We start from the raw sequence: 22,951 nt of genomic DNA, 5'->3' as shown, positions 1-22,951 counted from the left end.
TGCAGCATCATTCGGCTACAATTGAGATTCCAATGGTCTCATATATGCACTGCTCCCCATGGCCGACTTTTCGCCAACAACATACTTCGACAGCCAAGGAATGGGAGTTATATACATGCTTCTGTTTTGCATGTTGTAGAAGTTCCTAGACTCGCCCCAATTGCAACTCAAGAGTTAGGCACCCATTCCTCTTTGCCTTTCCACTTTGACCCAAGTTAACCAACAATTTACGGCCAAAATCTACCTCTTGTTTCCTTTGCTCATAGCCTAAGAATTATTACAATCGCTACCATCAATCAAGACTTACAACGGCTATGACCCACACCCCAATCACCATCCAATGGCTGGGGCCACTAACTCTCCTTCGGGATTTAATTTGAGAGATGCTCACCCGTTTCGATCTATCACTGGATCACCTTTGGATTCCAAAATCACCAGCATAGGTTGGAAGGCAACCACAACCGTAGCACACACAGTGTTGATCAAGGCAGCAACGCCCTACAAAACTCCAATCGGAATTCTCAATCAAAACCGCAACGCCACAGCCGCGCCTACAAGAAGCTTATCGGTCTAGTTGGACTGATCTTCCGATCTAGGCCATCCGCTTCACCTTCGACAGACTCACGCTTGCCTTAGACAGTCGCAACCCTTTGGCTGTCCACAACACCACCTTGGACGAACTCCTTACTCACTGCAATCCTAACCGACCAGCCGAGGATCACCGGTTCCGAGGTCGCTCCTTAAGTTTGCTTGGATGGTCGAGCTCGGCTCTGCTTGCAATCGCTATGGATTCACGATCACCTCCTCGCTAACTCCTCCTCACCCAATCATCGACCAAGGATGGAGGACCACCGCCTCCCGTTCGCCTTGATCGACAAGTCCTCGGAATCGAGTTACGATCGCGGTAGGCTCCGTTCGCTCTAATCTGCTTCTCTTCGATGCCTTAAGCTCCGTCTAAATTTTTGTTTGACCAACTTCCTGGCCTAACTTCATGCCTCGCTCTAATCAGAATTGAGAGAACTGCGTCTTCCTCCTCTGGTTCTACCTACTCACTGGTCGCGTTTGATAATGGTCATGACACCTTCCTCGTCTGCGTCGCCCCTGCCTCGTCTTCTCGTTTGCAAATTCTGATTATCGCCTAAACCTCCTTTCGCTGGCACTCACTGCAACCGATCGCTATGGACTAGCAACCTAACTCACCCCCGACACTGCTATTTGAATTCACTGGACAAGATGTGCGACTTTTGAAACCACCTCGCAACTCCAAATCCAACTTTCGTTAATCGTTGGCCTGCTACACTTCCGAAATTCGCCGATTTACGATTTGCTTCTAGAAAACGACCAGCTGCTCTGCTCAATCAATTCCGCCGAGAATCGTCGGAATCGACTACAAAAATTGCACGAACCACAGCCGAAGAATGACCGCTTTGATACCATTTGTCATGAATCTAGGGTTCATAACAGGGTTGGATAGGCAATCGGAAGAATCCGATGGAGTAGAACTAATAACAAAAAGTTAAGAGGGATATTTGGACAGAAGGGGGAAGGATGTAGAGAGAAATGAGAGAGATAAGTAGAGAGAAAATGAGAGGGAGAATTGTAGAGAGAATCAGTTTTTCATTCATTCAATTCAAGCATAATCATCTCCTCTTACAATGGGCCTTTTTATTTGCATAGGTAGCTCCTTAACTAATTTCTAACAGCACCCATGTGTTCCTAACAAACAACCAAATATCTCCTAACAAACTAATATAAACCTATTACAATATTACTTATTTATTATATCTCTATCATAATATTACCCTTCTAATCCTCCCAGGCGCATGACAAATATTATCTGCCAATAGCATACACCAAGGCACTTATTCTTGGATGTGCTTTGTGAGTTCATCAATCACAGAACAAAGAGATAAGAGCTTAGTGCAGATCCTTAGTGTAATCCAATTGTAATTGGGAAAACCTCAATATTTCCTTCATGAGTCCTAAAAAATGTTTCTGCTTAATGATACGCGTCCTTAATAGCCTATATATAAGCAATCCGAACTCATTTATTCTCCAACGTTCCCCACGACTTCTTTGGGGTTATAATGGGCTTTTTCCAAGTCTAAAATTATTATATGTAAATCTTTTTGTTTACCTTTGAGCCTTTTCATAAACCATCCTAACAAGTAAATAAATAGCTTCCATTGTTGACCTACTTGACATACAACCATGCCACATGCTATTGGTTATGATAATGCCTTGTCCCTCCACTTATTTTGGTAATTTGAGGATACACTGTGGGAGGGAGCTTCCTGGCTTAGTCGTCTTGTTTTGATGTATGCTTGAAGTTGGTACCCACAAGTGTGGTGTTGAAATGTGGTGTGAACTTCATGTTTTCCTTAAATTTCTATGGTGAAGGAAACTTCTCTATCTATGAAGGCATCAAAGAAGATAATTGTTATCAATCACGGTCCATTCTTGGAAATTCCTGAATAGGTTCTTAAACACCAACAATTTAACTATATTTTCATTAACCTTTTGTGCATGCTCAATTGTTTCTTCAAAGCTGTTCTACATCATCTGGTCAGTGATGGTTTGAGGTGGCTCATGATGCATTAGTTACATAGGTGTGCTTGTTTTGTTGGTGGGATAGTTATATTCACATCAAGGACTAACGTTGTTAAATTCTGTAATTTTTTATGGTCCTGCATGTTCTCTTTGCTTAGTGTTTTTAGATTGGACATGAGGAACTCTACTGGTTAGTTTTTGCACTTGTGTCTTTCTAGCAGCTAACATAACCTTCCCTTAATATGGTTAGAAGTTTATTACAAAGAAGAGTGATTTTTACGCGAAGTAGTGTCTGACTCTTCATTGTGCCATTGTGATCTAAACATTGATTCTCTATTTCTTATGATTAGTAGTAGTTTTATTATCTACTTTTTGTGATGAACAATTGTTGAATTACCCAGGAGGCCTGTGGTTAGATATAGTTGGATTCCTTTGCTGAAAGGAGGACATGGAAATTGCAGAAATAAGAAAAGTATTATTGATGTTGCAATGATTTGAATTTATGAATCAGTAGTAGAAATTTTAACCTTTTAGTTTGTTTGAGGCAGGGCATTCCACCATTATCGGGAAGTTCGCGATGGGAAAGAAGCATTAAATAAAAATCCAGAGCTGGCTAGATTGCTCAAGGAAGAATATTGTGGCTTGGATGATTTCCACCGTACCAAAGCGACGAATGTTTAAGAGAGGACACACTCATTAGGCAGCAGTGATATGCCTGCTGTCAGGTGATGAGCCCCAATTTTGGACAACAGGTCTAACAACTTGTAGAGAAGCTGAGCTGAAATTAGCGGCCTTTTTCTTCTTCTTTTTTTTTTTTTTGCCCTATTTTTCATGTTTTGGTTGGTGGGATAGTTGTATATGTGGGGTTTGAGAGTGGCTGGCTGGCTGGTGGATATTAGGCTTTTGTTTCGGGGCTCTACCATCGTATTCTGGGCCGTGAACTGTACAACTTGTATATAGCAAAATTTGGAAAAACAAAAAAATAAACAGAACAAAACAAAATCCTCCCCCCCCCCCCCCCCCCCTCCCCCCCCCAAAAAAAAAAAAAAAAAAAAGAAAGGAACCGTTGTGGTCTGAAACTTTTTGAAAGTTGAACAATAAGATGGATGCTGAGATTGATGATTTCAGACTGATGGCGATGGTGGTCTAAGCAAGTTATTTTTTACATTGATTTTGATGCGCATAAAGAGTCCTTGGTTGCTTAGAGTCTATGTAAAATAGTGGTGGGTGGTGATTCGTCGCTCTCACTGTAAAACCGGTGGCAGGCGGTGCCCTGATGCGCTCCTCTTCTTCTTCTTCTTCTTTTTGATTTGGATTATACAAGTTAAGAAGAAGTGAAGAGTTAAGTTGAAGTTATCTTTCTGGGTTGTGATCATCAGGGCTGTAAGTAAATGACACAAAATCTGTCATATAGCCTGAAACCTAATTTAATTAATTCCACCCATAAACAATTGGAGAGGAGCACCAACGGGGTGGGGTGGGGTGGGGCACAAGGAGAAATAACCAAACTATATAGGCAGGCAAATACACAAACGAATGTATCAGCAAAAGCAACGACTACCTGCAGGCGCATTAACTATCCAAGAAGAAGAAGGTACCTAACATAACATGGATGAGCGGATTCGATGGAATTTGTTTGATTTCCTGCCTCTTCCAGCTTCTTTGGAGAAACCCTCCGCCCTCTAAAATCCGAGACGGACTTTATTTGGTGTGTTGTTTGCATGCAAGTCCACTTTCCTCCTCATCCAACTTCTTCCCTCAATTCTTGCTAACTTTAAGGAGAGACAATTATTATGGAAATAAATACTAATAATAATCATCATTATCGTGAAACCAGACTTCATTAAAATTTTAATAACAATTAACAATAATAATAACAAAAGAAAAAACAAAACACAATAACAATAAATATAAGAGAAGAAAATATAGCTTAATTACCAAAATTCTACAGGGATTAGGATTAGAGTATCTATAATAATTAAAACTTTAGACCTAAAAAATCACAAAATCTCTCATTACTAAACCCACAAAGATTAGGATTAGAGCATTTATATATAAATCAAAGTAAGAAAGGCATTTGAGAGAACAACTCATCAACGACGAGCGACGTGTGAAAAATTATTACAAGTACTTATTTGATATTTTCTCTCTTTTATTACTTTGTTTATGGCTTAAATTTGTGTTCTATGATCCATTGAATAGTAATTAGATAAACAACGAGAGTTGCTCAAATGGAATTGAGTAGAAAACATTTTTTTTCAAGTACTCTTTTTTGATAAGTTTTAATAAGACCTTAGACCTAAAAAATCACAAAATCTCTCTCTCTCTCTCTCTCTCTCTCTCTCTCTCATTACTAAACCCACCAAGACTTCATTAATGTTTTAATCACAATTCACAAAAACAATAATAATAATAATAGAAGAAAAGATATCTTAATTTCTAAAATTGCACACGAATTAGGATTAATATTAGAGCATCTATAATAATCAGGTTTTAAATTTAAAGAATCACCAAAAATCAATCTCTCTATCTCTCATTACAAAACCCATCTATAAATGAAAGCAAGAAATGCATTTGAGAGAATAATAATTCATTCGATGCCTTCTCTTTTCTATTTTTTTTTATTTTGTCTTAAATTTTTATTCTCATTAGATAAACAATCAAGAGTTGTCTAAATAAAATTGAGTAGAAAATCTTTTTTTTTCAATTAAATAACAGCGTAGCATCAATCAAAAAGAAAGACTTTTCTTTTTCAAGTACTCATTCTTGATAAGTTTTAACTTTTAAGAAAGATAATTGTGGAAATAATAATAATAAGCTAAAAAATTGCAAAATCTCTCTCTCTCTCTCTCCCTTTATTAAACCCACCAAGACTTCATTAATATTTTAATAATAATTAACAATATTAATAACAAAATAGTAAAAGAAGAAAAAAAACAAAACACAACAATAATAATAAAATGAGAAAAGATAACTTAAATTACCAAAATTCAAATAGATTAGGATTTGGATTTATCAAAATTCCACATAGATTAAGATTTGAATTTTAATTTACCAAAAATTTATAGGGATTAAGATTAAGATTTGAATTTACCAAAATCTCACAAGAATTAGGATTTGGTTTAGAACATCTATAAATTAAAGTAAGAAAAGTATTTGAGAGAAGAATTTATTAGCGACAAGCAACAAATCATCACAAGTACTCATTCGGTACCTTCTCTCTTCTATTACTTTAATTTTGTCTTCATCATGTATTCCACAATTCACTCAATAGTAATTAGATAGACAATCGAGTATTACCTAAATAAAATTGAATAAAAGCATGTTCTTTTTCAATTAAACAGCAACAGTAATAGTCCCGTGGCTCCATTCCAACTCTCTGTAACGTTTAGGATTTGTTCTCTCCTCTCGTTGGGGCTTCGATGAATCCCTTTTGATTTGGTTAGTTGCAATCCCAAGTTCTGAAAGCAGAAACCCGCTCATCAAATTGCCCTCTGATTTGCACCAATTTGAAATCATCTCCCCGCGATATACAAGTTCCCAAGCCATTTTGCTTCTACTTCGTTTCACCAATTTGGTGGTTTGGGGACCTTCAAATTGGAAGATTGAAAGTTATATTCTACTACCTAACAAAGAACAAAAAGAAAGATATATTCTAATATTCTATAGCAGATTACTTGCGGCCATTTAGTTTTAGTTTTCTTGAAAATGAAAAATTAAAGAAGTTGTTTAAATCCTGGTGATTTGGAAAGCATGATCCTGAAAAGGAGGCTTCTTGAAAATTCCGAAGTTGTTTGCGATGGCTCATGATGAATTAGAATATGATATGCTTTTGTGAATTTTTCTTGTTAAACTATTACATCAAGTTTGCAATCACTAATAAAAATCGATAATGTATCAAGTTCGCAATCACTAATAAATTCAAGATTTTGCGAAGTAGTTGCTGCAAGCGATGAACTCTCCTCTCAGTCACTAATCTAAGCCCAACTTTTGTGTTGTAGGGTTGAGTTTGTTCTTCTAAAATCTTCAAGATGCCGGCAACAGCGGGTAGGGTTCGTATGCCAGCAAACAATAGGGTGCACAGTAGTGCGGCCCTCCAGACTCACAGTATATGGCAGACTGCAATTGGTTACGACCCTTATGCCCCCAATAACGTTGAAGGAAGCAACAAGAACGCCCAAGACAGGTCTTCGAACATGGGAATGGAAGCTGTGAATGCCTACGCCAGTTTCCAGGGATTGCTGGCACTGGCCCGCAAAACTGGTTCCAATGCTAATGAGGCTCGTGGAGCATGCAAGAAGTGTGGCCGTGTTGGTCATCTCACCTTTCAGTGCCGGAACTTTTTGAGTACTGTTAAGGATGATATTAAGGAGAAAGACCCAGATGCATTTGAGGCTGCAATTTTGTCTGGGTTGGATAAGGTGAAGGGAAACTGTGGCGAGGCAAAAGGTGGTAGAAATGCATTTGAGAGATTGGAAGAGAAGAGTTCTGAGGAGGAGGAGGAGAAGGATAGTGAAAGTTCAGATTCTGACTGTGATTCAGAAATTGAGAGGGCTATTGCTGAGAAAAATGGAAATAATGTGAGAAGTAAATTGCAGTATTTAAGACAGAAGAAAGAGGACTTTGATGAGTATAACTTGGTTTATGGGCATAAGAAGAAAAAGGGTAGGTCAAATAAGAGAAGTGGGAAGAAGGAACGTACTGACACTGACACTGACAATGAGGACAAGGAAAGGAGTAAAAGAAGAAAGGAGACGAGGAGGAGGAAGGATGAGTCACCAGATGAGGATGTTCAGTGTAGACATGTAAGGAGGAAAAGTCAAAAGGAGAAGAGAAAGGGGAGTCAAAGACGTTCTGATGATTTAGTTTCAGAGGATTCAGAGTGCTTTACCAGACGACACAAGCGGAAGGGTAGGAGGGCAGCTTCACCATCTTTTTCGGATATTAGCAGCTCAGAGGATTCCTCCGTTGGCAGACAAAAAGAGGTACGGAAGAAGATGAGGAGACACCATTGTGAAGACGACGACGACTAGTCTTTCTGTGGAAGGTAAATGATATATCCTTGGTTTCTTGTCATTTTGCTGTGATATGAATTTGAATCTTTTGTGCTTTGATCTGCTCTCTTTCTTGGAGGCTATTTGGTTTTTCTAGTTAAGAATTTGGGTACGTAGTTGCTTGTGTATTATGCAACTCATGTGCAAGGGAATTGCAAGATTCTCTTTTTAGCCTTACTCTCTGTTATCTTCTTCCTTTCCCCTTAAAAGGGTGAGTTGTGAAGTAGTTAACTAGTTATTATGAATGGGTGAAATGCGGCTACATCTATGAACAAGCTTTTTCTTATATGTCAGACTGTTACCATAAGCCTTACTCTCTGTTCTTTTTCTTGCATTCCTTCGTTTTTGTTGGCATGTTTAAATCTGCTATAGGTAGAGAAGTGATGGTTTTAAGTTAACCTGAGTATGTCACGTCAATTAGAAGAGTTTCAATTTGTTTCCACTTCCCATTCTCGCAAAGAACTTGACAAGTTGCCCGCATGGGCAGCCCAGTTGGTCAAAAAGGGGGTACAAAGTGCCTTTCGTGGTAAATCTTGAACCAAGATCAAGAATTGACTCTCGCAAGCGGCAATATGGGGGGTATCTCTCTCTAAAGTGAGGGGGCTCCTTATGCGCGGTGAACTTGGGTCTACTCAGTGCATCCGGATGGGTCATCATGATTAATCTCCTCCCACGTCCTGTCGGGCCGGGTGTGGGGGCGGCCGAAACGAGCGATTTCACCTTTTGGACCAAAGAACTTGACAAGTTATAGCTTGTCTTATTTGGGAGGATTCCTTCCAAACTCATTGCCAACATTACAAAACCTGTCTACCAGGGTGTTATAAGGGATTGAATTTGGATGCAAACTGACTCCCCTTATCTGATCCACCAACTACTTGCAAGCTTCCAACACCCTCATCTCTCAACACAGTCCACCAATTAGAAGTGTTATATATGTCGTCACCACATCAATTAATGCTTGTTTGATTATTTACTTTGTGATGAATATACTTGTTGAATTATCTCCAGATAGATCCTCCTGTAGTCGGATATAGTTGATTTCCTTTCTGGAAGAAGGAAATAGAAATTGTAGAAATAAGAAAAGAATATTATTATGATTGGTGTGTAATGTTTTGAATTTCCAAAGCAAAGCAGTACGTAGTAAGTGATATTAACCTTTCTTTGGTTTGTTTGTGGCAGGGCAGGGCAGGGCAGGGCATTCCATTATATTGTATTTGCAGCAGCAGCAGCAAAGCCAGGAATGGTGTATGTGTTGCTGATGGCTGATGGCTGATGGCTGATGAATTTTGGCTTTGGGGCTCTGTGCTATCTTAATCTCATTCTGTGCGGTGTACAAATGTAGCAAAATTTCCTTTCCTTTCCTTTCCTTGTAAAACTTTATTAAGTTTTGAGCAATAAGATGTTGAAGATTGAATTCGGACTGATGGGAGCAATAAGAAATTATCTTTTTCTTTCTCTGAATTCTAAGTGGAATAATTCTATCTAATTATTTTATTTTAATTTGAATAGGTAATTCTCTCTCTCTCTCTCTCTCTCTCTCTCTCTCTCTCTCTCTTTCTCTCTCTCTCATTACTAAACCCACCCAAATTAGGTTTAGAGCATTTATAAATCAAAGAAAGTCTTTTCGTTGAAAAAAAATTCTGTCTCTCTCTCAATTAAATCAACCAAGATTTTATTAACATTTTAATAACAATTAACAATACTAATAATAATAAAATAAGAAAAAAATAAACAACAACAATAATAATAATAATAATAATAGAAGAAAAGATAACTTAATTACCAAAATCTCACACGAATTAAGATTAAAACTAGGAATTATCAAAATCTCACCCCAAATTAGGATTTGGAATAGAACATCTATAAATCAAAGCAAGAAAGACATTTGAAAGAAGAATTTATTGGCAAATTGCGACGAATCATCACAACTATTCATTCCATGTCTTATTTTTTTTATTATTTTGATTTTTTCTTAAATTTGTATATCACAATCTATCGAATAAATAATAAGATAAAAAATTAAGAGTTTGCTCAAATAAAATTGAATAGAAATTCTTTTCTTTTTCAATTAAACAATAGCAATCACTTTCCCGTGGCCCATTCCATTCCAACTCATCATTATATTTTTGAAATACTCATTCTTAATAAGTTTTAGGAAAGATAATAATAATAAGACCTTAGACAAAAAAATCACAAAATCTCCCTCTCTCTCTCTCTATTTGTTATTAATAAACCCACTAAGACTTTATTAACATTTTAATAATAATTAACAATAATAATAACAAAATAATAAAAGAATGAAAAAAAAACACAACAATAATAATAACAAAAGAAAAGATTACTTAATTACCAAGATTTCACTAGGATTAGGATTTCAATTTACCAAAATCTCACCTGAATTAAGATTTGAATTTAACAAACTCCCACACGAATTATGATTTGAATTTAAATTTATAAAAATTTCGCACGGATTAAGATTTGGATTTACCAAAATCTCACACAAATTAGAATTTGGATTGGAACATCTATAAATAAAAGCAATAAAGGCATTTGAGAGAAAAATTCATCAAAAGTATTATCTCTTTTAATGTTTTGATTGTCTCTTAAATTTGTATTCCACAATTCATTGAGTAATAATTAGATAGACAATCGAGAGTTGTCCAAATAGAATTAAGTAGAAAGGAAAGGATTTTCTTTTCTAATTAACCAGCAATAGTCACTCTCCCATAATATCAATTAATAGCAAAGGCTTTTCCTTTTTCATATACTGATTCTTGATAAGTTTTAGGAAAGATAAAGATAATAATAATAATAATAATCACAAAATCTCTCTCTCTCTCTCTCTCTCTCTCTCTCCCTTTCTCTCTCTAGATGTCATTAACATTTTAATAACAATTAAAAATAAGAAAAAAAGTAATAAAAGAAGAAAAAAATAAAACACAACAACAATAATAATTATAACAAAAAAAAAAAAGATAACTTAATTACCAAAATTCCAAAAGGATTAGGACTTGGATTTAGATTTACCAAAATCCCATATGAATTAGGATTTGAATTTGAATTTAACAAAACCCCACATGGATTAGGGTCTGAATTTGGATTTAAGAAAATCCCACACGGATTAAAATTTGGATTTAGATTTACCAAAATCCCATATAGAATAGGACTTGGATTTACCAAGACCTCACACAAATTAGGATTTGAATTTGAATTTACAAAAATTTCACATGAAATATGATTTGGATTTACCAAAATCCCACGAGGATTAATTAGGATTTGGATTGGAGCATCTATAAATCAAAGCATAAAAGGTATTTGAGAGAAGAATCTACCAGCAACGAATCATCTTAAATTGGTATTCACAATTCATTGAGTAATAATTAGATAGACCATCAAGAGTTGCTCAATTAATAGAATTAAGTAGAAAGCTTTTCTTTTGTAATTGAACAACAATAGTCGCACTCGCGTAGCTCCATTCCATTCCATTCCAACTCTCAGTAACGTTTAGAATTTGTTCTCTCCTTTCGATGGGGGCTTCGATGAATCCCTTTTTGATTTGGTGACTTGCAATCTCAAGTTCCGAAAGCAGAAACTCCACTCCTCAAATTACCCTCTCACTTGCACCAATTTGAAATCATCTCCCTGCGATACACAAGTTCCCAAGCCATTTTGCCTTTACCAATTATTGTATCAAGTTCACTATCACTAATAAACAATGATAATATATTAAGCATTTATCCCATTACCTGAAATTAGTTACATAAATTCATTCTCTCCTTTCGGTCACTAATCTAAGCCTAGCTTTTGTGTTGTAGTGTTGATTTTGTTCTTCTAAAATCTTCAAGATCATGCCGGCGACAGCAGGTAGGGTTCGTATGCCAGCAAACAATAGGGTGCACAGTAGTGCAGCCCTCCAGACCCACGGTATATGGCAGAATGCAATTGGTTACGACCCATATGCCCCAAAAAGGTCAAAGGAAGCAACAAGAACTCCCAAGACAAGTCTTCGAACAAGGGAATGGAAGCTGTGAATGCCTACGCCAGTTTCCAGGGATTGCTGGCACTGGCCCGCAAAACTGGTTCCAATGCTAATGAAGCTCGTGGAGCCTGCAAGAAGTGTGGCCGTGTTGGTCATCTCACCTTTCAGTGCCGGACCTTTTTGAGTACTGTTAAGGATGATATTAAGGAGAAAGACCCAGATGCATTTGAGGCTGCAGTTTTGTCTGGGTTGGATAAGGTGAAGGGAAACTGTGGCGAGGCAAAAGGTGGTAGAAATGCATTTGGGAGATTGGAAGAGAAGAGTTCTGAGGAGGAGGAGGAGAAGGATAGTGAAAGTTCAGATTCTGACTGTGATTCAGAAATTGAGAGGGCTATTGCTGAGAAAAATGGAAAGAATGTGAGAAGTAAATTGCGGGATTTAAGACAGAAGAAAGAGGACTTTGATGAGTCACCAGATGAGGATGTTCAGTGTCGACATCGAAGGAGGAAAAGTCCAAAGGAGAAGAGGAAAAGGAGTCAAAGAGGTTCTGATGATTTAGTTTCAGAGGATTCAGAGGATTTTACCAGAAGACACAAGCGGAAGGGTAGGAGGGCAGCTTCACCATCTATTTCGGATATTAGCAGCTCAGAGGATTCCTTCCTGCGTTGGCAAACAAAAAGAGGTACGGAAGAAGATCAGGAGACACCATTGTTAAGAAGATGACTAGTCTTTCTGGGGAAGGTCAATGACATGTCCTTAGTTTCTGGTCATTTTGTTGTGATGTAAATTTGAATGTTTTGTGCTTTGATCTACCGTCTTTCTTGTCTACTACTTGATTTTTCTAGTTAAGAATTTGGGTAGTTGCTTGTGTATGAAAATTGCAAAGATTCTCTTATTAGTCTTACTCTCTTGTATCTTCTTCCATTCCCCTTAAAAGGTGAGCTGTGAAGTAGTTAACCAGTTATTAGAAAATAATGTCCAAATCTTCATTGTGCCATTATGATCTAAACATTGATTCTATATTTTCTTCTCATTAATATTTATTTATTATTATTATTATTATTTACTTTGTGATGAATAATTGTTGAATTATGCAGATAATGTGGTCGGATATATAGTTGAATTCCTTGGTAGAAACAAAAAAATATATATATATTATTATTCGAATTTACAAAGCAGTAGTAAAGGTTATTAACCTTTATTTTGTTTGTTTGTTTGTGGCGGGGCATTCTTCAACCATTCTATATTATATTATTGTATTTGTAGCAAAGCTAGGAATGGTGTGTGTGTGCGCGGGGTTTGAGCATTGCTGATGGCTGATGGCTGATGGCTGATGAATTTTGGCTTTGGGGCTCTGCCAGCTTAATCTCATTCTGTGCGGTGTACACATGCATATAGCAAAATTTCCTTTCCTTGTAAAGAAACTCTGAAACTTTCTAGAGTTTTGAGCAATAAGATGTTGAAAATTGATTTCGGACTGATGGGGGGCAATAAGAAATTATTTTTGATAAAACCCTTTTAGTTAGTTGCTGGCAACTATTTATAATTTTATTAAATAATAAAATTATTTTTCTGTATTTGCATTATTATTATTATTATTATGTACCATACCCCTTTATCCTTAACGATTAGTGGCCTAGGGACAAAAATTTACAAGATTCGCATCATAATATTTTGTATTTAATCTAAAATTATCTGAATTCTAAGTGGAATAATTCTCTCAAATTATATTCGCAAGGATTTCAATTATACAAAGATGGTGCGTATTTAAGAAGTTCTAATCATAATCTTTTCAAAAGTAAATTATAAGAAAAACTTTATGATAAATTTTTAACTTTTATAATTCACCAACTGAACAATATATCTTTTGCTTTCTTTTAGTTCTATTTGTTTTTTTTTTATTAACCAGAATCTATAATTGAAACAAACTTAAGATTGCGAAATTAGCTATTCATTACGCATTCAAGAACACCCAGCATTCAATTACTTTCTTACTAAATTACCCATTTTTTCACAAATCAGACCCGCAACATTGTCGATGTCATTCCCCAATCTAATCCCAGATAAAACTTAAAAGGACATTCGTTGAATGTATTATTTGATTTCAACTCCATCTTCCGAGAGGTGGTATTTAATGATGCTGCACTACTAAATCAGTCATAACCTCATTCCATATGAACAAATTAAGAGAAACAATTTAGGGCCTCCACAACCATCACCCAAAATAGAGACCAATTGGGGCACACTAAGTAACAATAGCAATCTCTGATCATAAAACTATGGCAAATATAGAAGGTATATGACCAAGCAACCTAACCACTGTCGACCAAACAGAACAAGACGCCAAAAAGACCAAAACAAGTTAAATTACATTCAACTACCATAGGAGGATCCGAGTTTTCTGATTCAGTGCTCTCCGCATAACCAAAAGACCAAGCCAATATATACAACCACAGGGCCATCTAACAAAAGAACATGGAACTCGACACGTTCTCTTGCAGTCGGGGCAACTGCGGAACTGGGACAGGCCCAGCAGATGTGCCGCCATGGCTCGAAGATGTCTCAGACCCTTCGTCAAACTTCAAAAATTGTCCCACCTGGGTGGCTGCCAAGTGGGCGTAACATACTGGAGCAACTGCAAACAGAAGCGAAAGAGAAAAAGAGCGTGTTAAGGTTGTTTCAAGGTTTCATATAACTAATTGCATGAAATTGTGCACCAAAACATAGGAGCATTTTTTTCCTGAACTACTGGATCATAATGAGACTTTAGTCTCATACTACACTCCCTTTACAATAATGTTTTTTTTTTTTTTTTTTTGCAAAAAACCAGTGGCATCACTAAGTTAGAAGGCAAAATGGATTTGAATGGGAAGACCAGCTCACCTACAGAAATTGCAGTGGTGCTTCTCTGATACCTAAAACAAAATAATAACAACATTTAGAAGTATCTACAGTGTTAAAAACTCTGCCCACACAACCAACTAAAAGGAGGCTACTCATTTAAGCCTGTACAACGTGCACTTACACATAGGACAGCGAATGAACTAATTCCTGGAGATCATCAGCTGAAAAACCAACCTCATCGTATAGAACATGGTAATGGGTCGGCCTAGTTGTGCCCTAATAGAATTCACACATCAAAAGAACTGAATATATTCTCACAAATTGTGTGCAGATTAAAGAGTTACTTGCTGATGCACGGAATGATCTTTCATACATTTGCATAACTTGATTCAGGTTGAAAATAAATTAAAGGCAGGCTATGGTAATACTTACAATCATCCCTGCATGTGCACACAAGTAAAAGTCATTGTTCCGTGGATGACAAACTTTGCTGTCTATTATTGTCCCTGGTCAATAAAAAGACATTTGAGGATTTTATCCCAGAACAATAACAGGAGCAACCCTACATGATTTCAAAGGCGTGCAGACCTGGTGGAACATTATCTGGTGATCCTGACTGGAAAAACTTTGTATGGTGATTTTTCTGTGCAATAATCACCACAAACTTGGGATTCCATTTCTCATCAAGGAATTTGCAGGCCTGACAAAGAACAAAAGAAAAAGAATATCATGATTTAGCCTTTAGCAAACACACAAAATGTTAGCTTCCAAGAATATTAAGAAATATATTTTGATCAGAAAGGAAACCTCAATAACTTGATCAAGTTCGATGTTCAGAACTTGGTTGAACTGCGATTCGCTTACTCCATCCCTGGAAAGATTCAGAACATATTGATAGCAGCACACAAGCAAATCAAAATGGATCCAAAACTGAAAAGGGTCAAATGTAGTGGAAATACAGCAAATACAAAAATGACAATGACTTGATTCTGTAGTTTAGAACGCAAAGTTGGCTTCCAGTAAACCAACAGATCAATTAAACAAGTCAGAATAGCAACTTGAGTGTGATAGGTATATGAGTGTTGAACAGAGCAACTTCTCACAAGGCTATCTTACTGAAATTTGGTGCGTATAAAACCTACACCAATAGTCTACCTCAGAAAACAATCTCTTATGGGGATAAGCATTAAGTATACTCAAATGTGCCATTCCTTATAATTCACTTTTGACAAGACAAGACATCTCCCTCTCCAAGGCAAGCTGGCCTCAAGGCAATGAATGAACTGTCCAGGTGAAATGTCATGGCAAACTTTTGCCCAAAGCCTCCAAACCAAACCATAAAGTTCTTGGTCAAGGTTTTAGGTTGTCAGGCATTGCCTTGCCTCTATCAATAATAATTCCTTATCCCTACCTCCTAAAGATAATAATACTGTCCAAGGTTGTAATAACTTAAGGACTGCTTACATTCAAATTTTCACATCATTCTGTAAGCTGCTCATCATCTTAGCTCAGACAAATCCCATAATAAGCAAAGAAATGGCAAATAATATACAAAACTGCTGACATATCATCTCTCAGGACGTATTTTATCCATCAGTTGTATGTTGACTATTTGCATATCCATACAGGGCTTGCTACTTTCACATCAACAGATCTACATGGATGATGCTCAAAGATTTTCTTATTTTTCCCCTACAAATTAAAAGGCCCAGACCCTAACCCAATTAGGATGCAGTGGAGAAAACACCAGCCAAGCAAAGAAGAAAGAATTACCTGAATATGATAATTTGGTCAGGCTTCCTTTTCCCTGAACTCACATAGAAATCAAGCAAAAGTTCCCTGAAGATAAAGAAGCTTGGCAGTCTTAGTTTTAATCATAGGGGGTGGAAGCAACTGGAAAAATAACATGAGCATGAACAGAAGGCCATCAAGAAGTCACCGACAGAGCATGTAAAAAACAGAAGTTAAATACTACACCTAAATATGCCTTCATCTTCAGTGTCGGAAATGCGCTTAAATAGGTTGTCAATCATCTCAACCTTGGGTGATTGCGTGCGGACAGATGCTCTGTAACGTGAAATGAGCGGCCACTGCCTGGAGCTCACTACCTGTTAATATAAATAAGTAAACTTGCTTCATTAAAAGAAATATGGGCAATCAACTAGAAGCTTGCAATTAAAAACCAGAACAAGCATGAATCAACAACGAAAAATACGCTTTTTTTCTGTTTGGGAGGGGGAAGAGAACGACACATACTGCAGCAATTGATGGCACATCAGCCTGGCCTGGAGAGCCATGAGAGACGTCCATCCCAAGGATAATGGTAGGAACCTTGGATACCAAGGGAATAGCAGGAGCATGTTCTACAGCCAGCATAGAATTCAACCCACCCAGCTGCAAGTAAGAACATTGTGAGACAGATTTATGGGCTGGCAAGTTTGGGGGAGATGCCAATGCCATTGGAAGAGTTAAATCTTGCAGCAACTCACCTTTGCATTTATTTTGAGGAGAACATTTGTAAGATACTGATCATTGATTCTAGTTGGTGCAATGCATTGAGTCACAATTCCAAAATCAGCAAGATTCTTTCTTTTCCACGGACCTTAAATGATAAATGAATTTACTCATGAAACAATAAGGGAAGTAGACAGGTGAAGATCATAGCATTAATCAAATCAAACAAACCATAAAGATCAGAATTCTTCCGCTCTGGAAGTATACAGAGAAGAAATTGAGGCGCCCCTGGAAGTTTGGATTGTATCTCTTCAAACATCTTTTCCACCCGAACAACAGGAGGTGCGCGTCGATATTGTCCACTCTCTTCAAACACATCAAATGGAGGTTCAATACGCTACAAGAAAAAAACAATGTGAATCAACTTTTGCAATATAAATCATTTTGAAGTTAACTTGTGTACAGGATAAATATAAATCAACTTACGATTCCCTTCATGTCTCCACATTTCATCAAATCCCTAATAAGACCACGTATATCACATCGAGCTGAAAAGTTCACAACAGCCCACCGCTCTATTTTTGTTGGGTCCACTAGTTTCTACACCATAAAACAAAGAAGGATTCATGAACCACAGCGCCTAAGAATGAGATATTTTAGAAAATGAAAGGGAAGCCTTGCAGATAGGAGATATAACAATCACCTTATTATTAAAATTCCACCTGCCATTGCGTGGAAAGAAGTCTTCTCCATTTCCCACTTTTAACTGTAACAGTCAAAACTGCAGTTAGCCTAAACATCAGTAAAGAAGCTAATTGAAATTATACAGGAAAAAACTGATTAAAAATGCAAAAAACATCAGATACACGTGGTGCTGGAAGAACACGCCCTTCAGCCTGTGTGAAGTTACTTCCAATTGAAATACCACAGGACCGCAGCATAGGCTCGGAATCGTACTTGTTAATTTTTAGTGCCTGCAAAACCAAACAATTTAGCACTTACAGAAAATGACTTGAATCAAGTGTCCACAGAAGATACATACTTCACTTAATACTCTCATCCGTTCTTGAGGCTTTTGTCTTGATTTCTCAACTAACGATGATCGTTGAAAAGTAGACAGCGCTTTCGTATAGCGTTGCAAGGACACCAAGGAACAGAGCTTTAAAAAAGCAACACAATTAAGAATCATGTGTAAAAATTAAATTATAACACCTTTGCAACAAAATAGAAGCACAAATCATCAACTCACCTCAATAGGTATGTAAGTAGGCCGCTTTGGCTTCCCCACATTTATACAGGGCAATTCAGCAGAGTAGCGCAACTCTATGTGGCGGTAATTTACAAAATAATCGTAAACAGTCACTTCAACATTTTGACATTCAGAATCACCATCCCTCCCTTTTTGCTTCATTGAAAACCTAAAACATTAAGGAAAGCAATAGTTCAGTCCCCCCCCCCCAAAAAAAAAAAAAATGATCGCTTAAATGGAAGCAGCAGTACAACACTGGTAAAGACAGTCTAATTGAAGAAACCTATGGGCCAATAGGAGTAGCAAAAAGGAAACGGAAACAAATAAAAAAAGCATACAGCTGTTCTCGGCAAGGCTTATCACTAAGTCCAGTGATTTTGTACTCAGCATTGGAGGGGCTCGTCTTTATCCTCAAATTCTTTAAGGTTCTTTTGGCCTAATGACAATGTCAAAAAAGTATTACAATAATTACATAAAATAGTACTGGAAAAGGAGAGAGAGCAAACGATAGATACAGGATGCATGTGAACACAATACCTTTGCCCAATCAATTGAGAATGGATCTTTCACATTTTGGTTTGAAATGAGAAAATCCACAACTGGTCCAGGCTGGATGATCATGGTAGTAGAGACATCTGAAAGGAACAAGTGGCAAAAATTATGAGCATAACATTTTAATGAGCAATGCAAATACAAGGTCATACAGACATGTATACCCCTGTGTGTTTTTTTTTTTAACCTGTGTATAGGCTTATTACCTATATTAAGGGATAACCCTCCCTGGGTTGTTCGGAAGCTAGAATGAAATCCTCTGCATCCCAGGACACCACCGCCCACATCTACAAAGTTCCTTGGTTCATTATGGAAAAAAGACTGCCGCACAAGCAGGCACCCCCTGCAGTGAAACACCTTCAGGTAGGAAGTTGGAGTAGCCTAACATTAAGCATTTAGGTAAGCAAAAATAACTCACTGTTTTGCTGCGTGCTGTCTCAAAATGATATCTAGAACTCTCAGAGCTTCTTGAGAGTTCTCAGATTCTTGACCACGTAATGCACTTGCAATGGCCTTCATTGGAATTTTTGCAGCATAGCTAATTTCCACCTTAAAGGTTTTTGATTGATATGGTCTTCTCAATCGCTTACGCTCGCTTTCATTTGGACTACCTGGGCTTGCATTCCCATTGGTCCTAAATGCCACAAATTGGAGTTTACACACAGAAAAAGAAAAAGTTAAACTAAATGCACAAGTAAAGGCAATAGAAAACATGTTACACCTGTTTGATGAAAGGTCCTCAAGCACAACAGTAAACTCCAGTTTGTTCCTTGGAAGTGAACCAACAGTAAAAAGGCTCTTCTCACCATCATAAGCAAAGTCCTTTCCAGAAAGCTCTGAATCATAGGTCTCCTTGACCCTATCAATCACCTTTCTACCAACACCCTTTCCATCTACAGGCCTACCATCTTCATAGGATACCGTCACCTATTGATGGTGTATGTCCAAATACAGAGTATAATTATATTATACGACCTGCCGTCTTCTGTCAAATTCACTAAAAGAGAAGAAGATATATGCGAGTAAGAGCATACACTGTAGTGATAGAAGTACCCCTCCACATTGGTCACATTCACTTTAAAATGATTCGTTAGGATCATAATCTTTTGGCCCTTAGATCCCAGGCCACGTCTCTCCATGGGGAGGCGCACAATCTTTTTCTTAAGAGCTTCAGTTCCTTGTTCCTCTTGTGCTCTAAGTGGTACAACATTAGGAGGAACTGGTGGTGGCGGCGGCAAACCTCCTGCTGCTCCATTCCCATCTTTTTCAAATGAACCCATAACCAGATCTAATTTCAAAATGAAGAGAACACATAACTACAGCTTTTGCACATGCCTCAAAGAAGTAACAAATAAAACTGGCATTAACTGTTACACCTAATGCACTAGAATAGCAACTCAAAATTCATAACTACAAACCAAACTGTGAATACCATCAAAACACGATATCAACACAAGTTGCAGGAGGCAAGGGGGGAAGCAACAACCAGACAGGTCTAAGCAAAGTGACAACAGCACCAACACTAAGGGCTTTGCCTTGCCATGCAATGGAGACATTAAGGAACGAAGAGTTCACAATAATCCAAAAGCAGAAACATCTTTATCTAAGAAAATTACTAGGCATGAAACTAAAAATAACACTTGGAGATCTAACTACAAGAATATTAGTTATCTTTCGCCTCTATTTTCTTTTTGTGATTTGACATAGAATACTAGAGAAATCAGGAAAGCTTAACCTAAATTCCAAAAATGGTATTAAATCTTACGTGAACATTAAAAACAGTAAATCTACAAGTTAACAATTCCACACCATAACCAATGTAAAATTATAAAAATCAATGCAAATGAAGTAAATAGAAATCATCTCAAACTGCAATAAATTTATCTGGCTAGCAAATTAACTCCAAAGTGACTCCTTATCAAGGAAAAGCAAATTTTCATGACAGCTACCATGTTTAATAACTGCTGAGGCTCTCTGGCTTGCTGAATTAATAAAAGCACCCAACACGAACATAGAAAACATATGCAATATTACAATTAAAATAATATTAAAATGATGACTAAAAATCAAAATAACACACTATAGCGTTAAGATAGAATGAGTTACCAAAATTTGACACACAGGCAACAGGTACACTTAAAAGTGACGATCCATGTTAGCACCACACACATTCAGAATGCCAATCTTTCTTCAAGTCCTAAAAGGATGCTAGTGATGAGGAGATTATAGACCCAATGACCAAAAATTAGGAAATTTCAGCAGCAAACAAGGCCAATGTAGCCCCACTGACGAGCACAAACACTTGAGAGAAACAAAAATAAAGCCTAGAGACATAATATCACGAAATGCATGATAATGGCTAAAAGACAGTGGATTTAAAGAAAAACGGGAGACCATATTCCATGGAAAAATTTTGGAGGTAGAGACAATAGAGAATGCGAGGAGTCATAATTTCAGAGGATAAAATATGGAAGACTCGAAAACCCAGCACAGAACCATAACCAGACCCAGACCACACAAACATATAAATACACAAAAAGAACATCAAACATCAGAGGTCGCAACCCCAGGGAAGAGAAAAAAAAAACAACAGGAGCTACGGCACTAGAGACGAATGAGACCGAAAAGACAAAAACTAAGAAGATAAATGTAATTTTAAAAAATAGGGAAACATGGACAGAGACCACTGCGTGAATAATGCAAGCACTGTAGTCCAGAAAAACGGCGGAAAACGCAAAATCAAAAGCCCGAAGTGTATCAGATCACGTTTAGACTAAAACAAACAGTAGACAACAAGAGTAAGAGAGTATAAGAATATCTCCAAACAGCTCCAATCGATCACAACAACTCCAAGAAGGGTCATGCATGGAAAGAAAACACAACAAAGCAAGAAAATAAAGTTTACCGAGATGTCACCAGTCCGTAAGCTGAACTTCTGCAATAGCAACATCAGAATATAAATCCCCAAAAGACACGGAAAAACAAGCCAAACAAGGAGCGATCAAACGAGAACTCGCTAATCTACAAGAAAACCCTCACTACAAAGTAACAGAAGAACAACATTGCAGATATCACAGCAGAAAACACCAAAAGTCGGCTCCAGTCAAAGAGTGAAGAGCAACCGAAACACCAGAGACCTCGAAGCGCCCAAATCGGCACCGCGAAACAAAACCCTCGCACTGTGAGAGCTCCGACAGAGAGAGAGATTAGAGAGAACACGAAGACGGAGATTCGAAGATTACCTCAAAACCCTAACCAGAGCCACCCTCCCTCAGCCTTCAGGAGAGAGAAACGGGAAGAGACTTCGCTTCTGCGGGAGGGAGCGCTAGAGTGGCATTTTAACTTCTTTTTTCTACCTTCCTTCCTGTTTTCCGCTTTCTAATGGCGCGTGGGTTCCATCCTCACGCGCCCACGTTCCCTTGTCATTGTCCGTACGTGTTGGGTTCCGCGCGTGTCGGGGCAGCGCAGTCGCACGCTCGCGAACCGAAACGACGGGCAGAGATGACGCCAATTTAAGAAATTAAATTAATTTATCCGTGATGAAGTCCACTAACCAGGGCGGTGATCCAGTGCTGCGAGCGTACCCGGATCCCTCGCGGATTGTGCACATCGCAATGAATATGCGTTATGTTGGTTGAGGTGGCGCAATCAAATCGGTGATCGTACGGAGATCCGTTTTGGTGGAGAGCAGGTTACTGAATATGGTGAGTCGTTATGTCACGCCTCGATCTCCTCCCGATATTATCCCGCTTCGCCGGTTTTCACGCTTTGGTGCAATATATTTGGATTGAAATTCCCGAAGTGCCCTCCCTGATACAGGCATGGCCATTGGATTGGCTTTTGGCAGACCAAGTCCATAGGATCATGGATATTCCTTGGGTGCAGTGTGTGTTAATAAAGGTATGGGTTAAAAATAATAAAAGATGAAAAATATTTTATATATTAAATTTTTTTATATATATAATAAAAAAATATTTATTAATTTTTTAAAAAAATAACGTAATTTCTTATTTTAAATTATGTAAATAAATTTATTTCTTTTTTTCTAAACAAATTTATTTTAAATTTTATAAATAAAAAAAATAACGCTCATATCTTCTAATATATTTTAAAAAATTTAACAAATTATCTGATAAAAATTTTAAAATACTTCTCAAACATATCTTAATTAATTTATATTTTAATTAAAAAATATTTTAATTTTATCTTAATATAATATTATTTTATTCATTTTAACAAACGATATTAATAGATAACTAATCAATATTA

General features: G+C 37.3%; 3 protein-coding genes and 1 pseudogene across 6 annotated transcripts in view; 3 read left to right on the top strand and 1 right to left on the bottom strand.

Annotated features, from left to right (window-relative positions):
• Window positions 1–3,609, top strand: part of LOC127813159 (la-related protein 1A) — an 85,607-nt gene extending 81,998 nt beyond the window's left edge. The window contains exons 14-15 of one of the 2 annotated variants that reach the window (XM_052353973.1): window positions 2,952–3,022; window positions 3,099–3,609. In XM_052353973.1, the coding sequence (XP_052209933.1) occupies window positions 2,952–3,022; window positions 3,099–3,145 (118 nt within the window). In that variant the 3' untranslated portion in view covers window positions 3,146–3,609. The remainder of the gene's footprint in view (window positions 1–2,951; window positions 3,023–3,098) is intronic. The other variant, XM_052353967.1, reaches the window with a different exon arrangement.
• Window positions 3,610–6,502: 2,893 nt separating this feature from the next.
• Window positions 6,503–9,027, top strand: LOC127786500 (CAX-interacting protein 4-like). Of its 2 annotated transcripts, none has more exons than XM_052313946.1 (2): window positions 6,503–7,597; window positions 8,794–9,027. In XM_052313946.1, the coding sequence occupies exon 1, from the start codon at window positions 6,582–6,584 to the stop codon at window positions 7,581–7,583; it is 1,002 nt and encodes a 333-aa protein (XP_052169906.1). In that variant the 5' UTR covers window positions 6,503–6,581; the 3' UTR covers window positions 7,584–7,597; window positions 8,794–9,027. The 2 variants fall into 2 exon arrangements, with proteins under 2 accessions (XP_052169906.1, XP_052169915.1); XM_052313955.1 differs by having other exon boundaries at window positions 8,784–9,027.
• Window positions 9,028–11,452: 2,425 nt separating this feature from the next.
• On the top strand, window positions 11,453–12,376 carry LOC127790075 (CAX-interacting protein 4-like; annotated as a pseudogene).
• A 1,442-nt stretch (window positions 12,377–13,818) lies between these two features.
• LOC127809184 (protein argonaute 4-like) lies at window positions 13,819–22,025 on the bottom strand. Of its 2 annotated transcripts, XM_052347938.1 has the most exons (24): window positions 21,925–22,025; window positions 21,588–21,617; window positions 19,717–19,970; window positions 19,404–19,609; window positions 19,101–19,316; window positions 18,889–19,025; window positions 18,668–18,765; window positions 18,469–18,566; window positions 18,131–18,299; window positions 17,924–18,040; window positions 17,748–17,855; window positions 17,585–17,647; window positions 17,368–17,481; window positions 17,113–17,278; window positions 16,917–17,029; window positions 16,684–16,821; window positions 16,405–16,535; window positions 16,201–16,266; window positions 15,235–15,298; window positions 15,016–15,127; window positions 14,860–14,933; window positions 14,609–14,703; window positions 14,467–14,498; window positions 13,819–14,218 (listed from the first exon to the last, which is right to left on the bottom strand). In XM_052347938.1, exons 3-24 carry the CDS (start codon window positions 19,960–19,962, stop codon window positions 14,046–14,048), a joined length of 2,736 nt encoding a protein of 911 aa, XP_052203898.1. In that variant the 5' UTR covers window positions 19,963–19,970; window positions 21,588–21,617; window positions 21,925–22,025; the 3' UTR covers window positions 13,819–14,045. The 2 variants fall into 2 exon arrangements, with proteins under 2 accessions (XP_052203898.1, XP_052203908.1); XM_052347948.1 differs by lacking the exon at window positions 21,588–21,617 and having other exon boundaries at window positions 21,925–22,018.
• Between the last annotated feature and the right edge of the window lie 926 nt (window positions 22,026–22,951).

This window comes from Diospyros lotus, chromosome 1, assembly GCF_014633365.1.
Source record: "Diospyros lotus cultivar Yz01 chromosome 1, ASM1463336v1, whole genome shotgun sequence".
Taxonomy (NCBI): Eukaryota; Viridiplantae; Streptophyta; class Magnoliopsida; order Ericales; family Ebenaceae; genus Diospyros; species Diospyros lotus.
This window is presented reverse-complemented; position numbering and strand designations above follow the sequence as displayed.